The sequence below is a fragment of the Melopsittacus undulatus genome, unplaced genomic scaffold (assembly GCF_012275295.1).
Source record: "Melopsittacus undulatus isolate bMelUnd1 unplaced genomic scaffold, bMelUnd1.mat.Z mat_scaffold_56_arrow_ctg1, whole genome shotgun sequence".
Taxonomy (NCBI): Eukaryota; Metazoa; Chordata; class Aves; order Psittaciformes; family Psittaculidae; genus Melopsittacus; species Melopsittacus undulatus.
This window is the reverse complement of record NW_022994426.1, coordinates 402184-413392: the sequence shown is the minus strand read 5'-3', so window position 1 is coordinate 413392 and position 11209 is coordinate 402184. Positions and strand designations below refer to the sequence as shown.

At 56.4% G+C, this 11209-nt stretch overlaps 1 protein-coding gene across 1 annotated transcript; it reads right to left on the bottom strand.

The window, feature by feature from the left end:
* Nucleotides 1-5177: 5177 nt before the first annotated feature.
* LOC117438716 (serine/threonine-protein kinase pim-1-like) lies at nucleotides 5178-7280 on the bottom strand. Its single transcript, XM_034074158.1, is given in 8 exon segments — nucleotides 5178-5241; nucleotides 5243-5333; nucleotides 5575-5751; nucleotides 5958-6216; nucleotides 6218-6325; nucleotides 6634-6684; nucleotides 6765-6866; nucleotides 6972-7280. Coding segments are annotated over 8 exon segments (1161 nt in total).
* Between the last annotated feature and the right edge of the window lie 3929 nt (nucleotides 7281-11209).

The window sequence follows — 11209 nt, the reverse complement described above, 5'->3', positions numbered from 1 at the left end:
CTTAGTACATAGAAGAAAAACTAGAGTCCAGCTAGAGAACATACTGGCATAAGATAAATCATTCTAGTTGAGGTAGTTTTAAGAAAAACAGGCTAGAAAAACAGGACGCAGGGATAGGGAGTATCTGGGAATAGCAGGTGTCCAGGATGGGCTATGGGTAAACTAACTGATAAGTAGGAGGACAAGGGGACTGTTATGTCTCTGGTGCTAACGAATTCTGTAGGCATGCGGGGAGCTTTCTGGAAAATGCTGTAATCCATAAGTAACCTCATGAATATGTATGTGTGCCCAAGGGCTATATAAGGATGGCTTGTGTAGCAATAAGGGAGACACACGTTAGGTGGAGTTATCCCCCGTGTCTGTCGGCGCCGGAATAAAGAATAGCTGCTTGTCAGCTTGGAAACTGTGTTGGCCAGTTTGTTCCTGGAGTTGTCTCCGAATCAATTTGGCGACTCTGGTGGGAGCCTCTCTGCTCGGCTGCAGGACCCGCTGAGGACAGGGCTCCCTAGGGCCCTCGGGAATGTTTCCCGGAGGGACCCCTGGACTCATTGGGATCAGTGCGGGAGCAGACAAGGACCATCTGCATCAAAGGTATTCTTTTCTTCTGTATAGTCTGTAAGGTGCAGGGGGCATCTCGGTTTGGTACATTGGGTTGGTAAGCGTACGCATGGTTTGGAAGCCTTCCATAAATCCAGATAGGAAATCTCGTAGGTAAAGGCGTATACCCGGCTGCTAGCGTCCGTTGGGATACACTCGCAAGGAGCAGGGGGCTTCTTGTGGTTTGGGTGAGTCCTACAAGACACAGGGGGTGTCTTGTGGACACGGTTTTGAACCTTATTGGTATAAGTATTGGAATTTATTGGTATGGGATTTGTTCCGGTTCGTTCTAGTGCTGATTTTGGTTCTGTGATTTTGGTATCGGTGACAGATTGTTAAAATTGTGTTATTAATTGTGGTCTGTTTGATAGAATTTTAGTCTCTGTATCTGTTCCAAGTGTTGTAATTGTGTGCAGTGTGTCTGTGGGATCCCGTGTGTGTGAGAGAGATTGATAATGGAAAATCAGCAGAGTGAAGAGATCATGAAAAAGAGTCCTTTAGGGTGTATTTTGGCACACTGGAAAGAACTGGGAGGGTCTCCTGGGGGCTCGGTAAATAAAAGAGCATTGGTAAAATATTGTAACCAGTGGTAGGCTTTGTACAGCCTAGAGGATCAGGAGAAATGGCCTAAAAATGGAACTCTGAATTATAACACATTGTTACAATTAATGTTGTTTCTGAGGCGGCAAGGAAAATGGGATAAAGTGATGTATGCAGATACGTTTTTCACATTGAGAAATCACCCGGAGTGGCAAAGAGAATGTGGAATTAATATAGCACCTTCAGATCCCTTAATTTTAGCTTTAGAAAAAGAAAGGAAGCAGGCAGGGAATAAATTGGAAAGATGTTGTTCTGGTTGTGATATTGGGGAAATTTGTTTGAAACTGAAGAAAAGAGCTGAGGATCATAGGGTTGAGGATAGAATGGAGGATTCTATATCCCCAAAAGTACCGGATCAGAATCCACCTCCGATCGAGGAGGAAACCCCTGATTCGGATGTAAAACAAGAACAAAGTGTAAAACAAGAACAAGGTGTGAAACAAGAACAAAGTGTGGAACAAGAAGAGAGTGTAAAACAAATTCCCTCCCCGCCCGTTGCTGCCTGGATTCGTAGTAAAACTAAGACTGTTCTGCAAGCCCCTCTGAGGGAAGCAATGGGACCGGAGGGACCTACCAAAATAAAAGTGAATTTTTCTTTAGGAGATTTGGATAGATGGAAACAGATTGCAAAAGAGAATCGAAATGACCCTCTAGGGGTAGCAAAGACATTGGAGATCCTGGTAAAAAGTCAAGATCCTGACTGGAAGGATATAGATGTCATCCTGGATGCATTAACAGAGACAGAAAAACAGTTAGTTATAAAAACTGCTTGCACTCAGGTACATGCCCAGATTACTGCAGGGGCAATGGATGGGAGGGTTGAAGATCATATTCCCCTTACAGCTCCAGATTGGGATGATGATGATGATGGAGATGATGCATCTTTAAAAAGATACCAGAATACCAGAAGATACCAGAAAAGATACCAGAATCTGCCCAGCCTGTAGCTCTGCTGGGATTTCAGGGCCGTCTTGATGCCATATCTGTCCCCCTGTTGATCGCTGGGCTGGCTGCTGACTCCTTATGGCAGCCGCCTTCCACCGTGTTCTCAGACCCATTGGGGAGAGCACTGAGCAAGGCACTCCTGTCGTGGGTGTTGGGGATGGTGTCCTCGTTGCTCCCCTGCCTTGCCACGGCTGCTGGCTCTTTGGATCTGACACCCTTCACCACTTTCTCAGGCACATCAGGGAGAGCACTGAGCAAGGCACTCATCCCATGGGTGCTGGGGATGCTGTTCTGACTATTCCCCAGCCCTGCCACGGCTGCTGGGTCCTTGCAGGCCTTAGAGTAGCTGCATTGCTGCTTCCCAGAGTTGGAATAGCTGCAGACCTGAAAACTGGTGGTGGAGCAACTGCAGTGCTTGTGCCTGGGGTTGGATGACCCAAAGTGCTTGTTGATGGGGCAGGAATAGGCACAGTGTCTGTCCTTTGCATTCAAGTGCTTGATGTGTCTGTCAGGGTACTTTGAGTACCCACACTGCATGTGGCTTGGTTTGGAAAAGCCTCACTGCTTGTGAATGAGGTTGCAGTAGTGGCAGTGTCTGTCTCAGGCATTGGAGTAGCTGCACTGCTGTTGCTGGCACTGCAGTACCTGCTATGCATGTTGCAGTTGACACACTGCAGGTATTCCAACCTCATCAATCAGCAGTGAGGCTTCTCCAGTGCCAGCCACAAGCACTGTGGCTTCTCACTGCCTGCCAAAGCCCTGTGGCTACAGCAACCCCAGGAACTGGGACAGTGGCTACTACATGGCAATGATAGGCATAAACACTGCAGCTATTCCAGCCACTGCAACAAGCACAGCTGCTGCTGCAGTGCCAGCCACAGCAGTGCAGCTACTTCAATGCCTGAGACAGGCACTGCAGCTACTGCAACCTCATTCACAAGCAGTGAGGCTTTTCCAAAGCAAGCCACATGCAGTGTGGGTACTCAAAGTACCCTGACAGACACATCAAGCACTTGAATGCAAAGGACAGGCACTGTGCCTATTCCAGCCCCATCAACAAGCACTTTGGCCAATCCAGCCCCAGGCACAAGCACTGCAGTTGCTCCACCACCAGTTTTCAGGCCTGCAGCTATTCCAACTCTGGGAAGCAGCAATGCTGCTACTCTAAGGCCTGCAATGTATGCAGTGGCTACGTCAACCTCCTCTACAAACAGTGCAGCTTCTCCAACACCAGTGACACACACTGGTGCTTTTCCAGCCCCATTGACAAGCAGTGAGGCTTCTCCATCCAAAGGCCTAAGAACTGTGTTTGCTGCAACCATGGGGGGGGTCAGCTGGGGGGCAGTTGTGGGTCTGGGAGGTGACTTGGGGGCAGTTGTGGGTTTGGGAGAATCACTTGGGGGGCAATTGTGGGTGTGGGGGGTCTCTTTGGGGGCAGTTGTGTGTCTGTGGAGTTACAGGGGGATGACTTTGGGAAGAGTTGTGGGTCTGGGTGGACATTGGGGGGTCACTTGTGGGGCAGTTGTGGGTCTGGGGAGTACCCACACTGCACGTGGCTTGCTTTGGAAAAGCCTCACTGCTTGTCAATGAGGTTGCAGTAGCTGCAGTGCCTGTCTCAGGCACTGGAGTAGCCACATTGCTGTGGCTGGCACTGCAGTAGCTGCTATGCTTGTTGCAGTGGCTGGAATAGCTGCAGTGTTTTTGCCTGTCATTGCCACATAGTAGCCACTGCCCCAGTAACTGGGGTTGCAGTAGCCACAGGGCTTGTGGCTCGCATTGGAGAAGCCTCACTGCTGGATGATGTGGTTGGAATACCTGCAGTGTGTGTCATTGGAGTTGTAGCAGCCACAGCACCTGTCCTTGGCATTGGAGTAGCCCGTGTACCTGCTGCCATGGTTGTAGTAGACACAGTTCTTAGGCCTTGGGTTGGAGAAGCCTCACTGCTTGTTGATGGGGCTGGAGGAGCAGCAGTGTGTGTCACTGGCATTGAAGAGGCTGCAGTGTTTGTGGCTGGCACTGGAGTAGCTGCAGTGTTTGTGGCTGGGGTTGACGTAGCCACTGTATACATAGCAGGCCTTAGAGTAACACCATTGCTCCTTCCTAGAGATGGAGGAGCTTCAGAGCTGAAAACTGGTGGTGGAGGAACTGCAGTGCTTGTGCCTGGGGCTGCATTAACTGCAGGGCATGTTGAATTGGCTTGTAGTAGCCACATTGACTGTCCTTGGCGTTCAAGTGGCCGCTATGTCTGTCTCTGTACTTTTAGTACCTGCAGTACCTGTGGCTTGGGTTTGAGAAGCCTCACTGCTCGTCACTGAGTTTCGAGTAGCCGCACTGCTTTTTTTGCCCTTGTTGGAATAGCAGCAGTGCTTGTCTGTGGAGTCGTATCAGCTGTAGTGACAGTCCTTGCCATTGGTGCCTGTTGCCATGGTTGGTGTCATCGCAGTGGTTGTGGTTGGTGTTGGAGTAGCTGCAGTTCTTGTGGCTGGTGTTGCAGTAGCCGCATTGTCTGTTGCTTTGCTATTAGGTCTTGCCTGCCCTCACTGCAGAGCATGAGAGACTGAATCAGCCTTGCTCAGGGTAAGTGCTAATCAGAACCCACTATACAATCCGTGTGTTACCAGCGTTATCCTCAGACTAGAGCCGAACCTAACCACTGCCTCAGCTACAAGAGCAGAATGAACTCTTAGGAGGTGTCCCTCTGACACCTGTTGCCCTCCAAAGAACCCAGAAACCAATCCCCACAACCCCCCCAATAACTGCAAAAGTCCCCCCAAAACACCCTATCCCCCAATAAACACCCAACCTCACCAAGGTCCCAAAACCGCAAAACACCCAAACCCACCAACTCTCCGCAAAACCCACAAAGTCGCCCCAAGAAACCGACCCCCAAACCCTCCAAGTCTCCAAAAAATCCCCACAGGCCCCAAAAATCCATCCTAACCCTCCAAGAGCCCAAATCCTCGCCAAAAAACCCAACCTCCCAAAAGCCCCCAAACCCCACAAACCCCACGCTCCCCCCAGAAGGCACCCCTGGCTTACTTGCCCGGCTGCTGGCTCAGGCTGTGAGGGTGGAGTGTGGCTGTCTCCTGGGGCAGTTCATGTTTGCAGCCAAGGGTGGTTGAACACATCCTCCAGGGATGGTCTGGCCCAAGCTTTCATGTTCAAGCACCACCTGATGAGCTGCTGGCATTCTGGGGAGCATCCGGGAACCACCACTCAGTTGCAGGAGGCTCCTGCCCACCTTGTGCCACCATCCGCAGCGCCCAGGCCGGGGTGTGCTCAGAGCTGCACCCAAACCTCCTGCTCCATGATCCGGTTTGGAGGAGAGCAGGATGGCAGGACATGTGCCACCTCCTCCAGCTGACCAAGGGAGATCAGCTGCCACCCTCTAAAACTTGACCTCCCCCTGCTGCCGCCAAGCCGAGTACCTACCAACAGAGATCTGGCGCTTGAAGAAGAGCTGCCCGCTGGTGATGTCCTTGCAGCACCGGAAGGGGAGGACCCCGCACACCATCTCATACAGCAGCACGCCCAGGGACCAGATGGCCGCCGGACGGCCGTGGTAGCAGTGGTAGAGGAACCACTCCGGCGGGTAGTACAAAGGTGTTCCTACAACAGGATACAGGAACAGCTCATCAGGCGGATGCCGCCTGCTCCCGCATCCTCAGCCGCGCATCCCCAGGGATGCAGGGGCTGCACCGGTGGCCCCATGGACGTGGGGAGACACACTCGGTGTGAGCTGCCACTTTGTCACCAGCACGTGACTCTTTTCCCAAACTGCCTGCTACTGGAAGCACCCTGGGCTGTGCGCTCACCGCTAAATTTGGTGTAGACCGTGTCCCTGAGGAGGGTGCTGCAACCAAAGTCAATTAGCTTGACCTTTCCGGTGACCAAGTGGATGATGATGTTCTTGGACTTGATATCCCTGTGCAGGACACCGCGGCTGTGGCAGTGCCGCACGGCCCTCAGCACCTGCAGGAAAATGCCCTGCGCCGGAGACTCGGGCACGAACGTCCGGTGTCTGATTAACTCAAAGAGGTCCTGCGATGGCTCCGGACGCTCCAAAACCAGCAGCAAATGAGTTGGGCAGCTCAAACCAATGGAGGAGCTGGATGATGGTGCTGCAGTCGGAGCGCACTTTCCTCATCATGGCTATCTCCATGGGAATGAGGGTTCCACTGCGCTGCAGGGTGACCGTGGCACCGTTAGCGGGGCTGATGCTGGCCCGGGGGTCCTGTGCCTCCCTGCCTGGGATGCTCTGATGCCCCCTGCCCGGCCCCACTGTTCCCAGGTGCCCAAGTCCGCAGGGATGCTCTGGTGCAGCCCTAGCCGGCCCAAGGGTACCAGGCACCCTCTGCCCAGGATGCTCCGTGTCCCCCGGTGACTCCACAGCCGCTCCCCTCGCGCTGTCCCGCTTTCCCCCCTCCCGGCGCCACCGCCTCACCCCCACCAGCCCTGCCCCACGCTGTGCCGGTGGCCCCGCGCACTCACCCGCTGGCCCCACGAGGAGATGCGCTCCCGAGCCACTTGTTTGATGGCCACCTGCAAGCCGAGAGCAGCGCTGGGCTGAGCCTCGCCTGGCCCCGCCGCCTCCCCGCCCCGCCGCCGGCCCCGCCCCTTACCGGGGTGTTGTCACCCAGGCGGACCCCCGAGTACACGGAGCCGAAGCCGCCTCTCCCCAGCAGCGGTCCCATTCGGTAGAGCCGCTCGAAGGTCTCCTTGTCATGCCCGACGCGAGAGACGCTGCCGCTGCCGCTGTCGCTGCGCGCGGGGTCCCCGCCGGCCCCCAGCGGCCGCTCCGGGCCGAGCGGAGCCGCATCATTCCCGGCCTTTCCCGGCCGAGGCTCCGCGGCGTGCCGCTCGCCGCCGCTCCCGGGGCGCAGATAGAGCGACGGGTCAATGCGGGTGAGGAGCACCACGGGCACCTTGGCCGAGCGCGCTGCCGGTGCCGGCACCCCCGCAGGGCTCTCGGGGGTCGCGGCTGCCGGGCGGCTGCGGGGCGGGGCCTGGGGGCGGGCCGGGGAGCGCCAGGGGGCGGCGCTGCCTCGCCAGACCCAGCGGCGGCGGCTCGCCCAGCGCCGCCACTGCCAGTACCGGGAGAGCCGAGCGGCGCCGCGAGCCCCGGCGGGGGGCACCATCGCGGGGAGCGGCGGAGGGAGGGCTCCGGACCGCCGAGAGCTGCCGCCGCCGCGCCGGGTGCTGCTGCCGCTGCTGCCGATGACAAAGTCGCTGCGGCTCAAAAGCCGCTGCAAAAGTCGCTGCCGAAGTCGCTGCCGCTCCAAAGCCGCTCCAAAGCCGCTCCAAAGCCGCTCCAAAGCCGCTCCAAAGCCGCTGCTGCCGCTGCCGCCGCAGCCTCGCTCTCAACGGCTCTGTCCACGCGGCCGCAGGAGCCCGTGGAACGGCGGAGCGGGCCCTGCCCAGCCCCGCGGCCGGGCTCGTGCACCCCCCGCCCGGCCGCAGCATCCCCGCGGCCGAGCCTTTGTAAACTGAACCTGAGCCTTGGGACCCTGCGAACGAGGCTTTAATAAAGAAGTGAGACCGGAGGCTTTGGAAAGTCAAAAGGAGGCTTCATTTTACTGCTGATTTTATCCCCTTTTCCCTTTCCACAGAGGTGGATTGAGATGAGATCTCAGGAAGCTCTTCCCTGGGAGGCTGCTGAGGCGCTGGCACCGGGTGCCCAGAGGAGCTGTGGCTGCCCCATCCCTGGCAGTGTTCGGGGCCAGGTTGGACACAGGGGCTTGGAGCAGCTGCTCCAGTGGAAGGGGTCCCTGCCCGGGGCAGGGGTTGGAGCTGGAGGAGCTTTAAGGTCCCTTCACCGCAGCCCACCCGGTGCCTCTGGGATCCCATGAGGGGCGGCTGCTCCGTGAGGAAAGGCCCCGGCCCGCGCTGCCCCTCACGGGGGTCCCGCTGCACCCCCCGTTCCCTCTGACGAGTGCGGCTGCTCCTGCGCATGTGCCGGAGCCCGGACTACAGCTCCCAGCTGAGGAGCGGGGCTGGGGGTGCTGAGAGCTGAGGAGCGGGGCTTGGGGTGCTGAGAGCTGAGGAGCGGGGCTGGGGATGCTGCAGAGCTGAGGAGCGGGGCTGGGGGTGCTGAGAGCTGAGGAGCGGGGCTGGGGGTGCTGAGAGCTGAGGAGCGGGGCTGGGGGTGCTGAGAGCTGAGGAGCGGGGCTGGGGGTGCTGAGAGCTGAGGAGCGGGGCTGGGGGTGCTGCAGAGCTGAGGAGCGGGGCTGGGGGAGCTGCAGAGCTCAGGAGCGGGGCTGGGGATACTGAGAGCTGAGGAGCGGGGCTGGGGGTGCTGCAGAGCTGAGGAGCGGGGCTGGGGGTGCTGCAGAGCTGAGGAGCGGGGCTGGGGGTGCTGCAGAGCTCAGGAGCGGGGCTGGGGATACTGAGAGCTGAGGAGCGGGGCTGGGGGTGCTGCAGAGCTCAGGAGCAGGGCTGGGGGTGCTGCAGAGCTGAGGAGCGGGGCTGGGGGTCTGCGGCCCCCCGAGGCTCTGGGCAGTGGGGCTGCGAGTTCCCTGTCAGTATGGGGGGCTGGGAACCCAGGCCATGGGGGGCTGGGGGCTGTGCGCGTCCCGCTCCTTTCCGTGCCCGCCCCGGGCACACGGCCCTGGGGATGGAGCGGGGCTGTTGTGGGGGCTCTGGGGCTGTTTCCCCCCGGGGGGGAGGTGCTGCTGGGGCAGGCGGTTCCCGGCAGCCAGGAGGGGGCAGAGGTGCCGGTGACTGAGTCAGGTTGTGGCTCCTGGAGTGGGATGGGGAGGAGGGCCGGAAGGATGAGAAACCCGAGGGTGGAGATAAGAGTTTAATAACCGAAGCACAAGGTACTGGTGATAGTGATGATAATGATAAGGGAAATAACAAGGAGAGAGAAAACAAAAAGGGAAAAAGAATAAAACCAATAAACACAAGTGATGCTCAACAGAATTGCTCTGCATCTGCTGACTGATCCCCAGCCCGACCCGAGCAGTCATCCTTCCTTCCAGATACAACTAAAACGTCAGTGTGTTGTCAGTATCTCCCTCCGGTGTATGTAAAAGTTCTGATTGGGCTGGGCCAGCCCTGTTGACAGATCCTCTGGTGTTGACCAACCAGGTGGCCTTTGCTATGTATATCCCAGTGTTTGAAAGTCCCAGCACCCACTGCTCTCAGTGTGATTTTCAGCAGCCCATTGTACCACTGGGTTTTCCCAGAGGCTGGTTCATGGTAGGGATGTGATATACCCACTCAATGCCATGCTCTGTGCCAGGTGTCTATAAGGTTGTTCTGGAAATGAGTCCCATTGTCGGACTCAGTTCTCTCTGGGGTGCTGTGTCGCTGCAAGATTTGCTTCTCAAGGCCCAGGATAGTGTTCTGGGCAGTGGTGTGGGGCATGTTTACAGCCATGCTGTGGTTGCTTCCACCATGGTAAGCACATGGCACTTGCTCTGGCGGGTTGGTGGGAGTGTGATACAGTCAGTGTGCCAGGCCTCCCTGTCTTTGTACTTCAGCCATCGTCTGATGTTCCTCAGTGGCCCAACTCTTGGGTAAATGAGCATCTCCACGGTGTACCTTCACCACCAGGTTCTGCATCTGGGCAGTGATGTCTTGCCACAGTGCAGCAGCCCAGATGGGTTTCTCTCCGTGCTGCCAGTTGCTCTGCTTCCATTACTGCAACCACCCCTCGAGGGCATTTGCCACCATCTATGAGGAAGGAGAGATAAAGCACTGGAGATTTCCTCATTCATTATATGGTGGGGCTTTTTCAGCATCTGTTCTCTGGTGACATTCCAAAACGGGTGCCTTCTGGCCAATCCACAGTCACTTCCAAGATTCCTGGACAGCTGGGACTTCTATTTGAGCTCCTTGTGTCATCAGTGCAATGCCCTCACTTACTCCATGTAGCATCAGTTGTATGATGTATAGGCTTTCCCTTTGAACATGAAGGCAGCACGGGCAAGTGGGGTGCCAGGAGGAGCTGTGCTTCAGTGCCCATCACTTCTGAAGCAGCTCGAAGCCCTTCAGAGGCTGCCAGGATCTCTTTTTCAGGGGATATAACCAGCCTTGGACCCTGTGTATCCCTGACTCCAACAGCCGAGGGGTCGACCTGGAGTCTCTGCTGGAGCTTTCTGCCAGAGGCTCCAGGTAAGCCCATTCTCCCCAGTGCAGTGCAGAGCACATTTCACACCTTGCCCAGTCCAGACTGGCCCAAGGGCATGACCTATCTCCTGTTTAATTTGTTCAGAGGCTGTTGTTGCTCAGGGCCCCATCTGCAATTGTTCTTCCTTGGGTCACTTGCTAGAGTTTACAATCAGACTGTAATGTGGGTTGTGCACGGGCCCTGTGGGGCTCCTGAAGGGTGAGTGGGTCCTGCTGAGCACTCCTGGGCTCTCCAGTCTGCATCAGCTCATGGATGGCAATAGGGGAGTCTCGGTCAGAGCCATCTTGCCACCGGTGCAGTGCTGTGGTAGTGATTGGCACTTGTTCTTCTACCTTCAGCACCCCCAGCACAGAAAGATCCTGTGAGAGACCAGGCAAGGCAGAGCTGCTGCAGTTCCTCTGTCTCTAAGACAGCTCTACCAACAGCTCCTCAGTCACCTTTGGGCAGAGCCTGTCACAGGTGTTGGAGTAGCCTCAGTGCCTGTTGCTGCCATTGAAATAGCTGTGCCACCTCTTGCTGAGGTAGCAGTTGCGGTGCCTGTTGTAGGGGTTGGAGTGGCTGCAGTGCCACATATCTTTTATTTGTATATGTGTGTCTGTGTATTTCTGTGTGCCCTGTAATGTGATGAGGTGGTGGATTTTTCCTGGAAGCTTCAGCCCAGCCCTGGATCTAGGGCTTTTCTTTAGGGTGTCTTAGAGCTGTCTGTGAAGGAGAAGGGGTATTGCAGCCCAGCAGAAATAATGGCAGAATCCCAGCCCCTCCAGCATGTCTGTGAAACCCTCCCACTGTCCCGCACAGCATTAGTCAGTGTCTCCTGCAGGACATCTGAATCAATAGGCAGGAGCAGGACTGCAGCAGAAGTAGCATGAGCGCCTGGCAGAGTTGGACTAGGACTAGTAATTGGTAGTGAGGGTGCTAGTGTTTGGTCCAAGT